At 37.8% G+C, this 22,815-nt stretch overlaps 1 protein-coding gene across 6 annotated transcripts in view; it reads left to right on the forward strand.

Moving 5' to 3' along the window:
• VPS13C (vacuolar protein sorting 13 homolog C) overlaps window positions 1–22,815 on the forward strand; it is a 178,252-nt gene that overhangs the window by 68,826 nt on the left and 86,611 nt on the right. For 2 of the 6 annotated variants that reach the window (XM_064389376.1, XM_064389380.1), the window contains 4 exons: window positions 1,690–1,781; window positions 2,749–2,872; window positions 3,136–3,219; window positions 4,583–6,244. In XM_064389376.1, coding sequence (XP_064245446.1) covers window positions 1,690–1,781; window positions 2,749–2,872; window positions 3,136–3,219; window positions 4,583–4,672 — 390 coding nt within the window. In that variant the 3' untranslated portion in view covers window positions 4,673–6,244. Of the gene's footprint in view, window positions 1–1,303; window positions 1,519–1,689; window positions 1,782–2,748; window positions 2,873–3,132; window positions 3,220–4,582; window positions 6,245–9,073; window positions 9,290–9,606; window positions 9,755–13,781; window positions 13,937–22,815 lie in introns of those variants that run through there. The other 4 variants (XM_064389375.1, XM_064389377.1, XR_010347747.1 and 1 more) reach the window with 3 other exon arrangements.

Genomic DNA, 22,815 nt, shown 5'->3' on the forward strand with positions numbered 1-22,815 from the left:
GCTGTTGACTACAGCTCTTGAATATTCATCCACTTCTGAGATTAAAGGATTTTTTGAGTCAATTGTGATGTATGATGATGCTTTAAGATATTTGCTGAACTTTTGAATATATGAAAATAAAATGCAAATATAAAAATCAAACCTTCTTTTAATTGATTCTTATGTAAGCTGATCTTTCAGTTTTGGTTACTTAAACTGCATAGAATTAAACCTGTTAATCACAGGCAGAAAACTGTGGAATCAAGTGCAGCCTCTATTGTCATCTCATTGGTTTTTGGGTCCATCTGAGGAAATAAAAAAGAAATGGCTATTTACAAGAATTAACAAGAAACCTACTGAATTCTTAGTCCTTCCTCTTTAGGTTATTGTTGCTAGTTTGTCAGAAACTTGAGGAATTTACTGTTATAGAGGCTGAATTCCACAGTAACAGCTGTAAAATGAACTGAAAGTCATCCTGCTTTGCTCTGAAGAATATCAAACCAATCTGGGGACACCCATTTGCTAAAGGTTGATCTGAAGTGTGTGCATTCTTCATACAGGCATTCTTCCTTATGTTTCCCCATGTTTCTACACAGGAGCTGCCCATTTTCCCTTAAAACAGAGTGTAACATAAAAAAGGTGCTTGTATTGACCTGGAGACTACTAAGCTAATATGCATTGACTTTAATTTTTGCTAATTAAACACTATTTGTAAGTGTCTTTTTTTAAAGACTTATTGCATTTTAGGAAAACCAGTGGTTGACACAGATTTATTCCCATACCCACTTTGAGGCTGGGTTCCCACTGGTTCCATGTTATTAATTTCCTATTTTTATCTTTTTCTGCATTATGTTTTGATGTGAATTCCGTGAGTCTTGATGTCTTTAATCCAGTCTTACTGGGAGCTTGATGTTGGGGTGACTGTGAGCCTGTCTTCTCTGCTGGTCTGTGCTGTTGATGGAATATTGTAATCCTGGTGACGTGCTCTAGGAAACATTATGCTGTAGTCAAAGAGTATGTACAGAATGGGAAATTGAAAAAAACCTCAATGAATAATTGCCAAAAAAATCCTAGGAGCACTTCAGTGCTTTATTTCAAAACTTGTTCTGTATTTGTAGGTTGTCACTTGAATTGTAGTTGCATAATCAAAATGTGATGAGCAATTTAATCTGCTCTTTCATACACCTTTGTATTTTGGGTATTGAATAGTCATATCTGCTCAGCTCAGAAGCCTGATTTTGAGGTATATTGAGAATTTGTATCTTGATAGTTTCTTTCTGAGGATCTGAGTCATGTGCCTTATAAAAATGCATGACCTTTGCAGGGTTTTCACTCTTGAATGAAGCCTGCAGCATGGGCTGTAGCAGAATGAACATTATTAAACAATTGCTAGCAAAAAAGGAAATCAAAGCTGAAGAAATAGTCTGGCACAGCAGTGTCAGTGTTCTACCTTTGAGTGGAATGGATCAGACTTGTCAGTGACTCAGCTTCAGGACTGAGAGCACTGTGAGAACCTCCCTTTAAAGAACTAACACTGAGGTAACTTTTCAGAAGGCTTTTGAATTCAAGACACCAATTTGATTTGTGGTTTTTGGTGTTCTGTGTTTTGGTTTTCTTTTCTTTAATTTGACTTTTTTTTGGTGTTGGTTTGGGTTTTTTTGTTTGTTTGTTTCTGTACAGCCTCAGAATTATTTTCTGTTTCTGTTTCAGAAGTTGCACATCAGGAAGTTGGAGAAAGAGGTTTATCACTACCACTGTGCAGTTCCAAGAGGCAGAAGAGCAAACCTGATTGTTACCAACAGGTATTGAATTTTGAATGATTTCTAAGGGCTTGACATGATTTCAACTTGGGAATTAGACATTTGGTTAAGTCTAAACTGATTGCTACTCCCAGCCTATCTATTTTCCTTCTCTCTTTACTCTTTTTTTTATATATATATATATTTTTAAATTTTGTTTCCTTAATAGAAAATGTGATTTAGTTGTGATGTTAGAGCTGGATACTAATTTGGGAAGATGGTTTACTCTGAGATCAGAGACCCTTTCATCACAGTAGAGGGAAATATCCTTTTCTTTTCATTTTTGGTTTTTCAGATTAGCTTGTGGTGTTTGCAGTCAAGCTAACAGTTTGATAATACATGTTTATAATCTTGTTAATTAAAGAATATTCTAAATGAAGTCATAAGTCTACCAGCATGAAAGTTATTATTTAACTAATCTGACAAGTTTTAGAATTGAATATGTTGGTAGTCCTGAGTTTAAGGACTCAAAACTTTCTAAATATGCTTAGATAATGAAAAGGATTATGATCTCCACATCCCACAGGTCACCAGTTTGCACCTTGCCTGAATGTATGAGAGAAGCTCATCCATAATAAGACCATGGAGCTTTCCCAGTGTGGTTTTTTAAATAATGACCAGCCCAGCTCAGAATTCAGGCTGCAGATGGACAAGATTTCAAGGCCATGAATGATAATTGGGCAATTTAGTTGTTTGCAGCCTTAGCTAAATGTGCATTTCTCTCCTTAGCCCTGTCCTTGGACTGTTCATACTGTGTGATGTCTTAGATCATCTATGGTTTTAAAGACCAAGTGATTGTCTCAGAATGCATTAAGGAAATGTGGGTCCACTGTGGCTGAGTGGATACTTGTAATCCACATGGAAAATGCCTTCTTAAACAAATGCTCTCATTTTGTTTAGTTTTTCTGAAGTAAGCAAGGTTCTAGTCCCAGGGAGAAATTGAGAATGAACTCCTTTTTTCCTTGAACAGGAGAGTGATATATGTGAAAGAAGTGGAAATCATAGGCCATTTAACAACAGAGTGGGACCACTTATTTGAAGAATTCACACGTTATCCCTCCTATGAAGCAAATATTTTAAAAATTACTGTTTGGGTAAGAATAGCATGTACATTTTCTTCTGTTTAATTCTCACTAGAGGTCCACATGTGCTTTTAACTTATTGGTGGTTCTTAGTGCTAACTAATGGACTGTGTGACAGGATTTACTGAAAGTTTCTTGGAAGTATGACAGTGGGGTTGGACAGAGACCATGTTGAAATCTCACCTGAAACTGGCATTCAAACCATTTATGTCGGAGATTCTGCATTCTTGTTCTGTGAGTCATCTGAAGCACATTTTTGTTCTCCTCTGCAGCAGGATCAAAAGATGTTCCAAAGAAAGGACAATACAGGTCATGAATGTGTAAAGACTGTTCAGCTTTGGGATGAAGCTACAGCAAGGGTATATTCTTTTTTTTTTCAAATTTAATATTATTTTCTTATTATATAGTTAACAGTTGTTGAAACTCAGCATGTAAAAAGATGGTAATGTCCAGAGACTTGTTAGAGTATAGGCTGCTGTGCCTGAGGACCATTTACCATAGTTTTGTGTTGAAAAATGTGTTTTACCAAGAGTGTGATGAGACCAGCCAGTCCAAAGCATTCAAGAGAGTTTATGCAATAATAATTTAATGTTGAATGAAGCTACATAGTCTTAGGGTTTGTATGTTAAAGCTCATTAAAGGAAAATAATTCCAATTTCTGGAGTACTAGGTTGTATTAAATTCCCTATAGTCTGTAGGATTCCACATACCTCCTCATTATTTCAAGATCACCTAAGCCAGTACAAGTGGACCTTGTATGCACAGGCTTATTTAGATTCCTCCCTCCTCTGTCCCCACACATGTTTTTTCTACCATTTATCTCTGAATGTTTGTTCCTATTGCTGCCAGGGAGGCTGGGATATTTTGTGGGCCTTTGTTCTGTGGATGGTTGGATCTTGTAGGTAACTTAGCTAAGGTTAGCCATCAATTTGGGTAAATTCCAGGGTACTTCAAGAATAGAAAAATTTACCTAGGAAACCATATGTGTGGCTGTAGTGTTGTATCAGGTGATTAGAGAGGAGGTGTTCTCCCTGATACCAAATGTGAAATCAATTAGGTCCACAGTGTCTTGGAAGCATGCTTGAAATTGTAGCTGCAGTAAATGGCAAGTCAGCAGATGGAATCAGAATCAGGGCCAAATTGCTGCTATTAAATTGATTGAGCCTCCTAAAATAATGGGTTAGACTGGGAAGGAAAAAAATTGCTATAATTTTGAGGCACTTTATATACTGGAAGAGTCTATCTTAGTTCTTCACTCTGTCTTGTCTAAAAATGTTCCTTCAGCTTTCTCTTACAGCATGTTGTCCAAATCACTCTTGGCATTAAGTAATTGAAATCCTTTTAGTTGCTCTGTATCTTAGTGGCATGGCCAAAGCTGGAGCATTGCACAGAACACACTGGTCACACTATGAGACTTCCTTGTGTTTAATTACCTTTTTTGGCATTATTTCCTAACTGCACTTTATTTGCTAATGTTTATGCTGGTATCTATACATTAAAAATAGATTTTTCTGCTCTCAACTGTAACACTACCCATTTACCTTTCATTAATTGCTGTTCATCACTTGAATATTGTGCATATGAATCAGGAGCTGAGTACCTAAATGAGACCAGCCTCTGTGTGGTTTTACATGTTTGTTGAATGTTGTTTTAGTAGCATCTTATGGAAGAAAAGTGCTACCTGCTTTAATTGTTATTTACTTTCACTGTATTGTTTTACAGAGGGTTTGTTGTGCCATTCAGGAAGCCCTGGCAACACGAAAACAGGAGAAGCTGGTGAAGAGAGCATCCTTGCAGTTGAGGAAACCTTAAATGCTCTCTTGATAATGACTGGATTTGTCGGGTTTGACACTTGGTATGCAATTTTCTCCCTAAAACTGATTAGAAGCAACATGGAAACATTGGATAAAAGTCAAAATAAAATATCTGAGGTCTTCTTTCAAAGTTAGCAGCCATTAACACTTTAGTTTTAGAAGTTATGCATCTTTTGGAGACAATGGGTTTCTAAAGCGTGCATTTCAGTTTACAAATTACATTTTTTGATAAAATGTTTTCTCACTCTGAAATTTTATCTTCTGCCCTTTTAATGTCAGAGATTCTAAAATGAAGTTATCTTATTTGCACTCTAAGGTTGTGGTTTACAGACCAGCGGTTGTGGTTCTGGTGTTTTTTCAGATGAAGCACTTCTGTTGGTGATTGAAACAAATTAAGAGCTCTATTTCAGATAACATTCTCTTTAAATAACTCTACACAATTTAGCTAATATAATTTAATCTCTGAATGTTTAGTATTAGAAAAAAATGCATTGAAGCAATGTAATAATTTCTATATATGAAAGAAATATGCTATTGCTGTCTGGAAATGTTTACTTTGAAATGTCACATTGTAAATGAAAATCTGCACTTTAAAAATGGAAAATATTATTCACCTGTCATGTGCCTGTTTATGGTTTTGGTGTGTCACTGTAGCCTAAAGAATTCTCCAGGAGGAACAGCACACTGGGTTTAGCATTGTATGTCAAAAACAAATCTAAGAAATTAGCTCTCCATATTTCAGTGTACAGTTGTTCCACTGGAAGAATGCCATCTCATTGAGTTCAAACTCACTTCTGATGCAACGTTTTTGTTGCAGTTTCTCTTCCTGAAGGCTGTTAGCATTTAATTTAACACAACATTTAAACACAAAGTGTCTGCCTGGTATGAATAACCCCATGAATTTTCTTGAGACAAGTTCCATTCTTAACAGGAGGCCCATCCAGAGTGCTTCCATGTCTTAAAGCATCCATAGGTAAGTGAGTCAGGGCTAGAGGAGAACACAGACTTGAGTTCAGTGAACTGGGAGCTTTTGCTGTCAGTCTTTGGCTGTCAGTCCAGAAAATCAGTGTCCTTGCAAAAACTCGTGAAAATTTGACCTTCCCAATTTCCTTGTCTTGGAAACAATATTTTCTATTTCTTACTTCTATTTTCTGCTAGATAACAGCTGTAGGTACAAACTTGATGAACTAAGATGACAGTATTTTTCTACAGATCCATACAGTGCACCAGGCCTGGATTTTTAAACTCTACACTTAAGGGCTGGTGCATTGTATAAATGTACTCTTAACCTGTTCTATGAGCTCACCAAAGTTTGAAAGCTGAAGATATTTGAAAGTATGCTGCCAAACACAGAACTTGTAGAGAGCATTGCACATGATTTTATTGTTGTATACATGTGGCTATTAATCCACTTTGCTACAAGGGAAAAAATGTGGTACAGCCTTTAATTCTTGCTATCACCTGTCTTCTAGAAAGCTCTGCTCAAACAATAAATAAATTAGCTGTCCAGCTTGTATGTATATCAAGTTCATGTTTTAAAAAAAAGACAATAAATTTTTATATGCAAGTATTTGTGCTATGAATGTAAAGTTTTGTTTCTTCTCAAGTGCAATGGTTTTCCTCATGTCACTGACACTGTAAGAAAAACATCAGAGCACAAAGGTAGTGCAGAAGAGCTTTCTAGAGCTCATCAGTTTTTGCATCTTGTGTTCTGACATTTAGGGACAGTTGTATGAGTACTGCCTCTTAATTCATACTTAAAATAGATGTCATTTCAGTCTACTTGGTGCATATTCAGACAGTATCATGTGCCTATTTTTAGGTGAATGGGAGCTTAAAACAGTTCTGAAGACACCTTTCTGACTCCAGTCTTCTGTTTTATTCCCTTATATACTTCGTGTTTTTGATAAACTTTCTGGCTTGAATTGTAGAAAGGAGAGATTTCATTTTTTCACTTTATATGTGATTAGGTTCAATGAAGAAACTTCCTATTTAAAATAGTCTGAAGAAGCAGTAGGTTTTGTTTTGAAATGCACATCTTTGCAGTTTGGGTTGCTAGCTGAATTTGAGCTGGTAGATGACCTTCAGCTGGAGTGATGAATGACCTTCTTTACCACTTGGATCAAGAGGACATGAGAGAGGAATTCCATTTCTTGCTTAAATGAAGATGGATGTTTGGGATGAATGGGTCTCCAATGTTTGTCCCGGGCTTGCCTCTAGTGTTCCATTCCACTTTACCATGTCTCCTTCTGTCTCTGCTTTGTTTTTAAAGTGCCCTTTGGCATAGCTGCATCCTCTGCAGCTGCTGTTGACTCTACCTGAGCTTTGCTCTCTGATTTTGGGAACTTTCTTTTCCTGTTCCCTGCCAGTTCTTTTCCTTAAGCTGGTGCCTTTGCTTGAAGTGCTGGCTGAGGAAGTTAAGGGACAAGGAGAGTCTCTTTTCTAATCCCTATCTGTGTGCCCAGCAGAAGAACAAGTGCAGAATGCAATTCTTTTTGTATGATCTGTTGGGATAAGAGGGTAACAATATGTTTTCAGTCCTGAGTGATGAATTTCAACCAGGTGCTGCAATAGAAGTGAAAAGCTTTTTCAGAGATTTGGGTGGGTTTGGTTGGTTTGTTTTGTTTTGTTGTTGTTAGTTTTGTGTTTTGTTTTCTTTAAGTATCTGGTAACAAAATGTTTTTCTGTGCCTTGGAGATTTTATGCCTCTGTGAAGCTGTAGAGATTTCCAGTATTACTGAGCACACCAGGTTGCCAAGCTGTTGACATCTTCCTACCTTTTCCTTTCAGTGAGCACCCAGAAGCTTTTGGCTGTCTCAAAGGCCATTTTTTACTGAATATTAAGACAGTAAAATTAGTGTTAATTAGTACTCCAAGCATTTAGGTCAGGCCTGGGTCCTTGCTTTGCCTCTGTTACTCCTTTGCTTTCTGGCTCATCATAGGTTTCTCCAGCTCTTCAAAAGTGGTTTTTTCACAAGGTGTGGGTGAATGTTTAGTCCTTGTGACTGTTTCTCAGTCTTTTGCTCCAGCTGTAGCCTCCTGAAACCCTTCTGAAACTCGCTCAGTCCTTTGTGCCATGCCCTCTGTGCCCTGGCATGCTCAGTTTTCCCCTAGGTAAAGAACAGTACAGCCTTCCTCAGTGTAGATCTATGACCTAGTAACCATTTTAAAAAGACACTAGCAGAAAAATGATAATACAGTCAAGCAGTTTCATTGGAAAACACATGAATATGCTTGTGCTTACGTTTTTAGAGCCACTTAATTCTTTACAAAAAGAGAGAATGATGTGAGAACTTTAGGAGTAGATAATGGCTGTATGTGCTTCTTCCCAGGATAGTGCTATCAATTCTACTGAACCATGAGCTTTAAGGAGCATTTCACTTTGATAATTTTCTTTTGAGTTTCTGCCCAATCTGGAGACAAATATTCACATGCTGAAATGTTGTATTTTAAAAATGCAATCAGCTTCTTTGCTAATTTCTTTCATGAGCTTGGTCCATTTTGCTGTTAACTGTTCAAGGGGATTTTAGGCTCTTTTTCAATGAGACTTTTTAGTGGATTTTATTTAGACTTTTTCCTCTCAAAGTGACCCTGTATTCATTGACTACTGCCAGTTATTCTCTACAGAATTACAAAAAGCCAACCACTTATGAGCACTGATGTGGAATTTTAAAGAAACAAATAGCACCACACCATTCTCAGAGCCCCTCAGACTGTGGGATATCATTGCAGGTGTTTGCAGGCTGACTCCACGTGGTCCTGGGCAGCACTCTCTGCCTGACTGTGCCTGGACTGTGCAGTCTCAGGAGATGCCCTCACAGCCCTGCTGATCTGGGATTCTCTCACAATAGGAAACCTAAAATACCCCCTCTCACCACAACACCAAAGAAAATTACCCAGGAGAATTTGGAAAATTACCTAAAATTACCCATTTGTGTTTCCAGTGGTAAAGTATATGCATCAAAAGAACTCATAACTCTCACCATCACATTTAACCATTTTCTCAAAATTTGCAGAGCCTGGAAGATTGTCTGTTTCTTTATAGGCACAGGTTGGGGAGTAGTTTACTAGTAAGAGAATAAATAGTTTTGAAGGGGATAAATTGTGAAGTTGAAGGAGGGGATAAGTAATTCAGCTTAACAATCAACTACCAGTATTCTTATTTCATAGCTGGCAGTAAATAACCTTTTGTTGTAGTGTAGTACCACAGAGATTACAGTAGGTGTATCCTAATCTTGGGCTGTGCTTGGCAACAAGGATTATTTAAATAAGGGTACCTTGGGTCACTCAGCAGATTTAAAAATAAAATTAAAAATATTTAGTTTTAAAAGTGTAAACTGAGTTGTGAAACCTTTTGAAATTACCTAACATCTGTTTGAAAAAATAATTCTTTCAACAGTTTAAAAGTCACATTTCGTCAAACCTGAGTGTGAAGACTTAATTTGGAATAGATGCCCCAGTGGACTGACCAGAGAAGTTTTATCATAAGAAACAAGTGGAGGGATTTGAAAATCAACACATACAGCTTCAAGTTTCATTGGAAAAAATCAAAGCTTTTTTATTAAGCTTTGTTTGCAAGCTGTTAAGCTTGTTTATTAAGATTTCCTGGACAAAGGTATGCTTTGGAGGGAGAGGGCAGTTCCCAGTAAAACCTGTGATTCCACATAGCAGGAGAAGGATAGCTCAAAGTGGGGGGTGGGAAGTTGTTTTACAACTACATGTCTAATTAAAATTCGTTCCAGGTATATGAATGTTTGTTTAGTTTACTAATGATCCTAATGCAATTCCACCCCTTGGATTATGGATCTTATTTGCACAATCACCAAGCAACAGTGAGGCAAATACACAGATCTCCAGACCTTATTATTTATTATCTCTGTGCTGCAATTTGCTTCTGTTTTGGATTTTTCTAGAGCTTTCTCTTTAACTAAGGTGGCAGCTTAATCTAGTTACCTGAGTTGTCTGAGGGAGAAAAGCTGAAACATAAAAGCAGAAGTAACTCTTAAAAGGAAAAAACTGACCTATTGAAAGGAATGTGTGGATTTAAAACTTGATTCAGCTCACTGTATTCACCCTTCCTGTAAGTCAACAAGTAAACCTCTAGTTTGACAACATTTTATGTTACTTTTTATGAAATGAGATTGTTAATTGTTTATCTTTAGATTGCATAGAAGCCAGGGGAACAAGGGAGATGGGAGGAACTCCATAATATTGAGATGATAGGTTGGGAGTGGAGGGAGGTGAAAGCAGGATAGTGATAAATTCATGGCTAGGTCTTCTGAGGTAAAACCAAATTATTAAAAAGCTGATTTGGTATCTTGCCACAAATTCCTTTTATATCAATAATTGGGAAAATAGTTAGTTGTGATTACCAACAGCAGTATTAAAAACAGTAACTTTGTTAGATTTTAACAAGGAAAAGAATTTTTTCCTTGGATTTTATTCAGAGAGATGGAGCTATTCCCAGGTACTTCACTGGAGTCAGCAGATAGAGCACTGAAAATGCACTTTATTGCTAAAATGACAACACTAAAATTCCAGTGCTGGTCTTGTGTGTTTGTCCACATTGTTTTTAGACTCTGCTGTTTATCAGAGACAGCAAAGATATACAGGTCTCCAAAACAAAAGGCTTGAAAAGTAGGGAAGCAGTTTGTGCACTAAATAATGGAGTGAGTTTCCAGGGATTTGAAACATCTCCCCACCAGGTGTGACATACATTCCTCTCACATGTAATAAAAGCTTTATAACTAAATCACTGAGCTGTACAGGTCTAGTCTCTGCACTGATAAATGTGGCCCTGAATCTGCCCTTGGTTTAGTTGATGTATGAGGACTGGGTTGTGCTTATAAAGCTTCCCCTTGTGTTTGTCATCTTCACCTCTGGCTGTGCTTTCCCTTTCCCTGCTGGGAAGAAATTTGCTGTTGACTTTGCAAGATCTATGACATTAAGGGGCTCATAAGGAATCCAAAAAGACTTCTGCAACTGATCCCATAGAATTGTTGCAGGTTAATTGTCAGTAAAAGCAACAAGAAGGGATATAATCAAATAAGGAAATGCAGGTTTAGTATAGTGAGAAACTTTGAACAGTTGAGCAGCTAACTCTTTAGGACCTTCTCCACACTTTAACAGAGTGCAGCAACCTTGAGTAACTGATGCTGATAAGCATTCAGTGAAATAAAAAAAATAAACCAGCATATTACTTAAAACAGCTTGGAGTTAATCACAAAGATGTTTTAAATTTGGGCAATTGCTGTAACACAGCAGAAATCGGTGTGAGTGACACAGATGAATGTGGCAGGGTTGCAAATGAAGGGATGCTGCTGTAAGTTGTTGTTCCAGTAATTACCCACAAGGTGGGGGAATGGACCTTCGTATTTTACTGCTGTTGTCTTGCATCTTTCCTGCCCACCCTCCTCCTGCCTGGATTTTAAAATCACCTGCTTGATGTGGTCAATGCAGAGCATGGAGCAGTAAATCAGAGCCTGTCAGGAGCTTTTCAAGCTGTAGATCCAAATCTGGAGTTGTACAAGTGTTGAAAAAACATACTACAATGATCATTCACAAGTTATTTCTTACCTGTACACTGTGTAATAAAGAATCTGAGTTGGTGCAGATTTCCTTGGGTACAGATTTCTTTAGTGGGGAATGTTTTAGTGTAAAAGCTTTTCTGTGTGGTTTTTACTTACATGTTCATTCTGTTACTGGTATTATTGATCTTTAGGTGGCTGTGTAACAGGCAATGTCCTATTTTCCCCTCTCTGTATCTGATAAATTCAGAGAGATCTAAAGCAGCCCAAGAAGCCATCAGAGAGCTCTTTAGCTAAACAGCACAAAGTACACAACCCTGTTAAAGTTAATAGAAATCTATTTTTTCTTAGTACTTTATGGTAGAATCTACACCTGTTTCAAATAGTATTTAAAAAATCTAAGAGTAATGCAACCAAAACAAAAATTAAAAATCAGAAATACTGTTCTGCATTTTGGTCATGACCTCTGCTTCTCTCTATAGAGACTGCCACAACAAGCTTTTGATAAAGAGAGTGAGTCCTCAGCTTGTGTAGTTCAGTTGTAGGAGCCATTCTCACCCTCCCCTGAGCTTCCAGGGCTCAGAGTGTCATGGATGTTCCTTTGCAGCATGCAAGAACTTCAGATGCATAAACTGATTTACCCTTTTTGTGTCTGTATTGTTTGTTGCAGGTCTCTTTCTTTGTCTGGTTTTAGGATCCTTTCCAGTTCCTTCTTTCTAAAGATCTCTTCCCAATTCTTTGCAAAGTAAGGCTACCTGTCAGGGTCATCTCTGCTCTTTTTTGGGGAAGACATTAAAAGACAAACTCAGCCAGCTGTGGTAGCACTGACACACTTGAGATAACCTGAGTAACAAATTCTGGATGGCCTCTTATTTCCTTTTGATAATTTCTGAGGCTCATTCTGGACTAATCTAGTGACATTTGAAGGATTTGGGAGCTTAGAACGGAGGAAGAATGAAACAGAAACAAAGAGAATGAAAAGTGAAGAAATCTGGATAGGCCAAGACAATTGAGAATCATGTTCTGACTCCAGTACTTGCTCTCTGTGATCTGTACTCACAAAGTTTAATACCTTAATATAACCTAGATGTCATAAACATTTATATTTTACTTGTAAGATGTTCTTCAAAACTTTGCTTTTGATAGAGGTAACACTTTTTTTTGGTTATAGATAAAATTCAATGGATTAATTTTTCAGGTTTGCTCTGTAGATGTAATACATGTTCTACCTCTAGCTCTTATGTTGCTGTTTCATTATAAAAGTTAGAAATGCTAAAGAATTGGTACATGTTGCATGCTGAAATGGGGAGTTTCATTTGAATTAAGTTTTAATTGAAAAGTGACTCATTTTTACAGTGTTTCCATTTTTGTTGACACTGAAGAATTGTTTCAGGAAAGAAATTAAAAAATTTCACCTGGAAGCTGAAATAGTCTGGTTTTGAAGTGTTCCAGTGTTGTCTGATACGAGGTTCAGAGGCTTCATTGGCTCTGTTCTTTTCTGAGTGCTGAGGTCTGTGACCAGCTTCTGGGGCAGATCAAAAATGCTCCCACTGGCAGAGTGGAGTCAACAAAATTCCCCAAAACCAGAGGCAGGCAGCAAAGAAAGGAGTGTGACATTCTAGCAGGCATGACATTCTGTTGGCAGGCAGGCTATTGATCCATCCAGCAGCAGATACACAAGTGTGGCATTTCCAAAGGCCCCTGCCAGATGAGCAACAAGTAGGCAGTTAAAGCTCCAAGTCCTTGCAATGACATTAGTCAAACAGATGCCAGTGGGCAGGAAATAGGCCATGATTTAGGATCCAGTCACCAGTGCACCTAGTGAAGATAAATTGACACAAAAGCTTTGCAGGATGAAGTCTGTCCAAGGTGTGAGCATACCTATGCGCTTGGGAGCAGGGCAGCTATCCACTGGCTTTCTGAGGAGATTTGGGAACAAAGACATCTTTACATTTAATATTTATAAATATACAAAGAAAATGGTGGGAGAGCACAGCGTGTATCTGAACTGGGGGCACCGGAATTTCTGTCTGTTCAGTTAAGAGACTTATTGTGCATTTTCAGTGGAACCTGAAATAGATTCAGTTCATGAGATACAAAGCAATACAGGACAGAAGAGTGGCATTGTCCTTGCAGCACAGGTGAATGCTTTTATTATCAGCTTTTCTTGAGAAAATATGCTTCTCTTTAAGCATCCAGGTGGAGATCATAGCATAAGTGATTGCCTGCATAATATATTATTCAGCTGTTCCAGGCCTACTCTGTTACAGGTGATAAGGGCTTGGGAAAAACCTCTTATAATTAAGACAATTATAAACCCCATTTTTAGCATTCACTCTGGACTAAAATGTAAGACAATATAGTCTTACATTTCTTTCATAAAGTTACAGTAAATGTTGGAAGAGTGGATCATAGGGAAAATGACTTCTGTATTGAAACTTGTAAATACTAAAAGATTTGTGTGAATGATGAAGGTGCCTTGTGCTAGTGAGTACTGATTCATATGGTCTGTATTAGAATATAGTGGTGATGTTGGAATATGAAATTAAGAGAGCTTTATGTCTTTTGCAATCCTGTCAGCTTATAGAAGCTAAGTGACATACAAGATGAGGTAGCTGAGACCTCCAAAGAAGTTGTGACAAGAATAGTGTATTATGGAGCATAAAAACCATTTTGAGCTTGGAACATTGGAAAGCTGTGAGAGTAGCAGACTTCTGCAACAAGACATATGGAAGGTATCTTAGCCACTTGATAAGCAATGCTGTAGCCACTGATGACAATAATTTAAGGTTTTCTTTCCTAGGTGGTTGACTTAGGCACTTGTTTTTTACTGGGAAAGGCAGAGCTGGGGATGACAGTGCTACTTTGGGGTTGGTGTGCAGTTGCTAACATTGACTTTGAGGGTGTCTTACAGCAGAGTTTTTATGTGCTTTTTAAAGCCTCACCCTTAAACACTCTGGCTTCCCATCTGGCAAGCAGGATTGCAATGCTTTTGTAGCTGACTGGTATTTGATGTTTAAAATTGTCAAGTAATCAAATGTAATTAATGTAGATACTGTTAACTCCAGTTAAATCTCTGTTCAAGTGATTCTGTGCATTGACAGAGCACATATGTCAGTAACAAGGGATGATAGATGTTTGTTGGTCCTTTGATGTTTTATAAACATCAGAAATATTAATCCCTTTACACATGCTCATTTTGGCTGATGCTTGTTAACTAAAAGATGCCAAATATACCTATCTCTTCATACACCTTGCCCCTCACTCCTGTAACAATTAGTTAGAGTTCCTGTGGGGCACTTTAAAATACAATAATTGCTGCTCAATATTTTAATAAAAACATTCCCTGAAATCTTATCAGCTGAATTACGTCAAACTGGATTTTTTTTTAAGAAATAGGTTTAAAAACAAAGTGATTCTTTGCTATCCAGACCTCTTACTCAGTGCTTGGTCAGATCTTGTTTCCTATTAGAGCAGCACACAAAAATTGGAATAGTTGTTTTTTGAAATGTTGTATTTTCAATCCTAGTGGAAAGCAAAAGTTTCAAACTTGCGAATTTTTTGCAAAGCTGATTGGATCTCTTGAGCCAAACCTCTGAGTGATGGCATGAAAATTAAACACAGGCACTTGTTAGCTTTCCAAATAATGCATGCAAAACTTAGGAAAGAGTGTTCTTGTTCAATTTTCATAAATGAAATATTGTGTTATTATTTTGTTAATGGGAGGGAAAGGAGATTATTTGAAAGGGTAAGTATGTTGACACATTGATTTGAAGAAGAGTCGCTTGGGTTCAGTTAAGAAGTGGAATGAAAACAAGAGACTTCTGTCCCTCTTCCCTCAACGAAGAACAGTGACACGTCGGTAAGAGCAGCAGCCTCCTTCATTCCAGGTAACCATATGCTGATGAAACTTTTCATTCTTTGATTGTATCATGAAACCTTCAAAACTTAGTGGTTTTGTCCTAATGGATGCTGAAGGAAAAAGTTAAAAAGGTATTACTGGAACAGGAGATTAGATTTTTTTCATAGCTGGGTTTTAGATTCAAACTGCTCCTCTTACATTTTCCTATTAAGCCTTAGGAAAAAAAAAAAATTGTCTGCTGAGTATATCAGTCTTTGCATGATACTGTGGAATGGAGAACATGAGGCAATGCTGAATTCTCCTCAAGACACCAGTATTCTAGAGAGGCTGGAGCTATATTTCTCCTGTGTGGGTGTTTGAGCATTTGAATTGGCCATCTGTAGGGACAGCAAACTGCTTAAACTTTGTTTTCTTCTTTGTGAGATATTTCTGTAACAGTCTGAGAATTAAAACAGGGTTCTGATCTGTAGAGGAAATGGAGATGGCTAGCTCTTTCTTTTCTAAAAAGATGTAATGCTTATCTAGAGAATTTTCCTAAGAGCTTTAGAAGGATAGTAAATAAAAACATGGAGTGTTTTAAGGTTATATTTAACATCAAAACTCTTTATTTCGTGCATTTGGAAGTCTACATTGAGTTAGTTAAAATCATAGCTCTGTGATAATAAGTAAATTCCTCCAAAGATTTTTCACAAGGTTTTAAAAAACCCTTAAACTTTTAAACCCCCAAAATTAGTTTCATGTGTTTTACTTGTTTCTCTCTTCACTGTTGTCAGTACTAAACCAGTGAGCACTGTTTATTATACCTTCAATCTGACTAAAAGTGCTGAAATTCACTTTCTAAGCCATTTATTTCATATCTGCTATAAGAAAACTGGCTTCTGCTCTGATTATGCATAGTTTTCCTAGACTTCTTTCTGGTTCACAATGAAGCTCCCAGCATTTCTCCTGTGTAGTTTCTACAGATGTCCATTAGTGAGCCATCATGATGTGTAAAAGCTCCATGGCTTGCTTGGCCACTGCTTACGTTGAATAGTTTTCATGAAAAACCCTCAATTACAGAGCTTTCTGCTTGTGACAGTTCCTTATCTATCTCAATTGTCTGTCTTTCCAAAGAGACAATGATTTAAGATTTGCTCTAAACATAATGTAAATGATGGATGGTACCTGACAGTTGCCATTGTTTATCCAAACAGAATATTATGTGCAGGAAGGTCTGAACAGTCACTCTGGGGTTCAGTTCTGTTTTGGGCTCAATCTAGTTTTATACACAGTGTGTGTTTTTCCTCTTGACCACCAAGAAAGGTGTTTTTCAGTGCTGTTCCTTCTCAGTAGGAAGTCGGCACTGGCAGTTCTAAGAAAGAAGTTCTGATAACAAATTTTAACTACCTTGCAAGAACTTTGTTGCTCAAAACAAACCTATGGAGGGGCTGATGCTGTTAATGAATACTGATTATAAAATTACTTTAGAAACAAATTTTCCATGGTTTGGTATTAAATTCTTCCACACAAGAACCTTGTATTCTATCTGTGTTTTGTGTTAGAGCACAATTCTTGGCAGTGGCTTATTTAAGAAAATTCAGAAACATTGAGAAAGAACCAAGTTGTCTTTTCCTCTGGTCATATTTATTTGAAATTTAAGTACTGCAGAGAGACAACTGCTGAGCAGCTATTTTTGTGAAGGTCCACATTTCAGTTGCACATAGGCAGCAAGAGTGGAAGCTGTCTTAGGGAGACATTGTTCCACATGGAACATCTGTTTGTAGAAAATATCTTGCAGGCTGGATCCTGCACTAGCCTGAGGAGAGAAGCTAGCAATCAGGTGCCATTTAGAGGGATTAAGGAATTAAATTCTGGTTTGTTTGCTTTGTTTTTGTTGGATGTTCATGTTTATTTCATGAAGTTCTATTAGCAGACTGTAGCAATTAGATCTTGGTTAATTTTCTATCAAATCTGTGAAAACAGGAGCACATAGTGACTGGGTTTGTAGGAATATGAGCTTTTGAAAAGCTATCAAGAATTTCCTTATTTCAAGAGAACGTTTGTTACAGTGATGGCAGCTGAATTTTGTATAATGGGGACAGTGCACTAGTTTGGAGATTTCATTACTCAAAATGGAGATGAACTTTAAAACCACTTTTGTCTGTGAATAATTGCTCTGGTTCTGGTCATCAAGATACACTGACAAGTAGAAAAAAAAAGAAAAAGGGCAGTATCTTTTTATGAAGACAGCAAGTCCTACATGCACACCAAGCATATCAGAGCAGTGACACTGCTACAGTAACACCACTTAAATTTCACAAAAGGTTTCAGCATTAGCTGATGTTTAATCTGGTACAGAAAGAACCTTTGTTTTTTCTGCTATATTTCATCTGAGAAAAGCATGGTCAGAGATTTTATTGATTTTGAATAACTCCAAACTGCTGTAGGGGAGACGCTAAAATGCCAGGTTCCATATTTGTGACATGTTGGGCTCCCACCCAGTATGTTTACAGCCGGATGTGAAAAATGTTCTTTGGTTTTGATAGGAGTAAAAAGGAGTGCTACAGCTTCAATGCAGCTTTCAGAATCATCTCATTAATTATGAAGGGATGTGTAGCCATATGCTCAAATGGCTGACTAGGCTTGAACATCTCCCTGTCCTGCTGGAGCCCTTGAAGGTTGTTGAACTAAATGTAAACTTCTTTTTTCCCCTATACTGTCTTCCCAGCATTTGAGCTGCCATAAGCTGATCCAAATCTGAGATCTGATGCTGCACTTCCAGTGTTGTTTTCACAGTAAAGAGCAAGAACCCAAGTGAGGCATGATGTTTGAGTTGGAATCTGATTGCATCATTATATTTGAGGCCTTCCTGAACCTGAAACTCAGAATTCACACCAGCTTTATTGTTGCTAATGGTTCAGTATGAGCTGGGTAAGCAGGTACTTTGTACCTGATTTGATTATAAAGAGTTATTTTTCATTGGTCCTTACAGGCTGTTTTTGCTGCACAATCCTGCTTTCTACTCATAGTTTTTGCCTCTTCTCTCCTTCCAGCTGTCCACTTTGGACATGGCTTCCTTCTCAGTGTTGCAGGTATCTATTTTGGTAGCTATTTTGCCAATTGTCAGGGCCAGTGACATGCTAAAACACCACCAAAAGCATTGCAGTTGGAGTTGATAGCAGATACCTGGCAATTCCCCATGTACCAGTCACTGCCACGAGTAAATACTGTGATTGCCTCAGTAAGAAATCATCCTGCTGCTGATGGAGCTCAGTGTTTGTTCTGTTGTGGCATCACCACTGTTCATGCAGCCATGCTTGTGAACAAAGCAAGGAAGTGTTAAAAAAGAACTTCTTCACCTGGTTCAGTTTTCTTGTCCAAGGCACAGTCTGGCCCTGCAGACGGTGGGACTGGCACAGCCACATGGGCAGCCTGGGGGCAGCAGGAGGCAGCCAGGTGGAATCCCTCCTGGGGATATTCATATTCTTATTCAACATGAATAATAATATTCAACATGAAGGTGCTATCTGGAAGTATGTCCTAAGCAAGACAAGTTAAAATGGTTTGATCTGGAAGCATATCCTATAAAATGGTTTGGTCTGTGAACAAAGGTTCTCTCTGGTATGTGATGGGGTGTTTTCCTAATCAGCCAGGATTAGGAATACAGGAATTGTATGTTCTCTTTATAAATTATGTCATATATCAGAGAAATACCAGATTACCTCTTGTTTTCTCCTAGTGCAAACAGAGTACAAGAACCCCAAATTTAATTAAAGTAAGAAGCTGGAGAACAGAACTAAAAAATATATCTGGAAATCTAGGTAGTGAACTAAAAGTCTTTTAGTAGATACAGACACACCAGGGTAGCCAAAACATAATGATTCTACCCACAAAAAATACTGCATTTTGCAGTGTGAAAATTTGCAATATGCTATACCTTTTGGGGCGAAGAAATACAAATTTTGCCCCTGTAAATTGATGCATTCCTGTACAAATTGAAATGAATATGCATTAATGTAAATAATAAAATAGGCATAGAACTTGCCATTAATAGTTTTTTTTTTTCATAAGCTTCATATGTGCCATAAATATATTATCCAATAGTGTTGACAATTCCAATAAGTTCAGAGCCACTGTAAGGCAAAGCTGAAGAGCACCAAAAGCTGAGTGTTTCCTAACTGTTCTGTAAGGTAAGCTGAAAGATAATGTCACTGCTTCAGGGTAGGGGAACATGAGGTGACAGTAGGATGAAGATTAATCAGCTGTGGCCATAGCACACCCAACTGCCTGTCCAGCACACCTTTTATTGTAGGAAACTTGCCAAAGATGATTTATAGGAGTGGTTTGCATGCTCTGATGTGGGAACTGGCAAGGGACAGATCTGATTTCTGATTAAAACAAAAGGCATATTTGAAATATAAATTAGGCTGGTGAGACAATCTGGTGAATAACTTGGAAATAGTGTAATTTGTAGCTGTGGTAATCTATTCCATAGCTCATGTTCCAGCTGCTTGAGCAGCTATTTGTGAGTATGCAGAGTTGATGCAGGTAGTGAAGGTGTTGTGCAGTGTATGATCCCAGTGACTTCCAGCCTTGCTGACTTGTACTGTGGTCATATCTGAGCCATAATTCATGTTTGGCTTTCTACTGAAAAAGCAACTCTGAAGCTTTTGTTCATGTTCAGCAGCAAATCCAACTCAGTTGGCTCCACAGTTGCTGTCATCCGTCCTCTGCTCTGCTGTCCTCTCCTCTTTTTCTGCTTGCCAACATGCACACCAAAAAGGGCTGCTGAAGATACAGTGCAGCCTTCTACTCTCTCTGTTTAAAAGCTATTTTATTGATAGCTATTTTACACTAATATGTCAGATGCTAAGTATCTGTTCAGCTGATGGGGGCTGTTTTCAGCTGTCCTGATGGTGCCTGTGGTGTAGATGCTGGTGGCAAAGCAGGCAAAGTGACACAAGCTGTTCTCCATGTCCAGAGGGAAGATTTTGGTAAGTGCTATTTTACTAAATGAATCTTGATTCATTTTACTAAATGAATCTTGATTTTGTTAGTGTAGCTGCCACAGGAACCTGTGGCAGAGCTGCTCTTTCAGTCACCCCATCTTATTCCACTCACAGTGTCAGTCATTACCCCACAGGGAGAGGGAATGAGTTTGTCCTGCTGACTAGAGACAATTCTAGGACAAGGAACAACCATCCCTTCACAGAAGTTATTGAAGGGACTGACTAGTTTCACAGGCAATAACCTGTAAATTAGATGATGCAAATCTTGCTGGAGATGATAGTGATGAGGATAACCTTGTACAGATTACAAGGTGTTGGTGCTGTTAAAAATGTGAGACCAAGTAGATTCTTGACCACAGAGCTAGTAATCTATTTATCCTCTAACTGTGAAGAAATCAAGCAACACCAAGATGAAACCTTAGCCACACAGTGCTTCAGCAGCTTGTCTACATATGTGCATGCACTCTGTTACTGCTGATAGGAATTCAGGGAAAACATCAAGGAAGGCTGAAAAAAAGTTTTCCAGGTGTCTTAGTGCTCATTCCACAAGCTCATCTTTTGAACCTGGTTTGGAGCCTAAAGTCAATTTGTTTCTCTGCAGATTTGACTCTACAAGCAGACTTGGCTCTGGAGAGGTCAGGGGAGGAACAGACATTCCTTGCACTTGTCCTCCTTGTAGCTTTAGAAAATGTTCCTTTCCAAAAGGGAGCAGGGACATGGAACACAAGGGGAAGCTGCTTTGTGCAGCTTTGAGGTGTCACAAGGCTTCTCCTCCTTCCTGCCCCCTGTCCCCAAACGGGATAAAAAATGCAAAATCTCTCTTGGTCTCAAAGTCTCTCTTGGTGTTACTGATGTGCAAGACAAATTTGCAGTGTTGTCTGGCATTTCTTTGAGGATGTGTGTGATCTACTTCCTTAAGCAAAGGAATCCAGTTCAGTAAGGACTGCATGCTCTATCAACAGGTATAAAAAAATATAAATGGGAATTAATTAAGAAAGTAATATTTAGAATCCTGATATATCACTGCTTTCAGAGAAGGTCCCTAGTTGGAATTTTTTTTCCCAATTTTATATAAAAAATATGTATAAAATACTTTTAGTTATTTATTTTATGATATATTAAATAAAAATTCTTCCTTGATAATTTAAATAAAAATTCTGTAGGGTAGCAGTGGCACAAAGAGTTTCTACTGTAAAACTTCAACAGTTACTTAAAATGCATCTTTGCATTGTAGGTCAAACATTTATGTGATGTGGTTGTGTTTATGCTGATCACATTCAGTAATTTGCAAGGTCCCTCAAATACTCTGATTCTTACAGGAATCTCTTCACAGGTAAACTACCTGTAGGATATTTTATTATGAAAAGATCTCAGACTGAACATAGGTCTAAAAATCACTGTAATACATGAATATTGTTATAATCTAGCAGTGTATTCCTTGGAGTTCTGGGGTCTTGGTTAAACTGACAATTCTCTGTATAAATCTGTATTTCTATTTTAAAACTGAATGAAAATATGATCAGAGATCAAAATTGATGAAACTTGAATCCTTACTTGACCAATTTTTAAAATAATCCTAGCAATACAGTTCTTAAAAGCATTGATTTGTCCTGGATTCAAACTGGATTAATATCTTAAACGGAATTTTTTAATGTGAGGGAACAGTGGTGTAAAAACAGAAGAAAATGGAAAAAAAATTAATATGTTATGCGGCTTCAGTTTTTTAACTTTCAAATATCTTAATTTTCTAAGGAAGTGTTATCACTGGTTTGTCTCCAGAAAAAATTGTTAACAAGTGGAAATATACAGGATATAAGAGGAGTTTAAAAGCCTTCATTTTCTTATCTCACCAGTTGTTTCTTCATATAGATTGTCCAGAGGCCTTTTCTCTACTGTGTGTATGTATATTAAATTGCATGGAAAAGAGAAAAAGCTTACCTAAACTTAATGCTTCATGATTGAGAATCTTGGGTAAAAATACTCTTGGTGACTTCAGTCAGTGTTTTCTGATTGTTGCTTTGCAGTTTTCTCCCCTATACATTCCAAATTTTCAGCTGCAATAAATTAAACATGTGCTAGACTCTGTTTTTAAGAAAAGCTGAAAATCTGTATTAAATAATGCCCACAGCAAATGTGTTTGCCTTTGGCTTAGCCTCCAGCTTGAAGATTGTCCAAAATTTGATGTTGCTCAAGGAACATGATTTCCATGGTTTTGCCTTGTTAATGCTAAAACATTTATATACACTGTGGTTTGGGCTTAATAATAAAGTCTAGTTGTGTGTGACTATCCCAAACAGGGAATTCTCCTGGTAATGCTGAAATGGATTTCCCAGTCAATGAGGCTGCATGCTTACTCTAAGAGATGCGAGGCCTGACTGCTCTGTCATTTGCATAGTTATTTCTAATTTGGGGGATTTTATCTCTGTCTGTGCAGGTGAGTGGCAATAGCTGATCTGAGGGGGAGTTTCCTGTCTGGAAAGGTCACTTAGGAGCTATTGTCCTGTGGTGTTGGCCAAAAGAAGCCAAAACAAAATCCATTCCACAAAAAACCCAGAAGCAGCACTGATTGCCTGGCCTGTTGTGTTGGATTTGGCTGTTTTGAGTCATCTGACATCTGCCTTTTAATCACAGTGTCTGGGCTGTGCCTCCCACTATTTTAGTGAGATATGGGATGACATTTCATCTTAGCTTTGGTGTGTTACAATTACATCATGAATCTCTCTGCCCCGGCTACTTTCATTTATCTAGGATGTGGCTTATTTTC

This window comes from Passer domesticus, chromosome 14, assembly GCF_036417665.1.
Source record: "Passer domesticus isolate bPasDom1 chromosome 14, bPasDom1.hap1, whole genome shotgun sequence".
NCBI lineage: Eukaryota > Metazoa > Chordata > Aves > Passeriformes > Passeridae > Passer > Passer domesticus.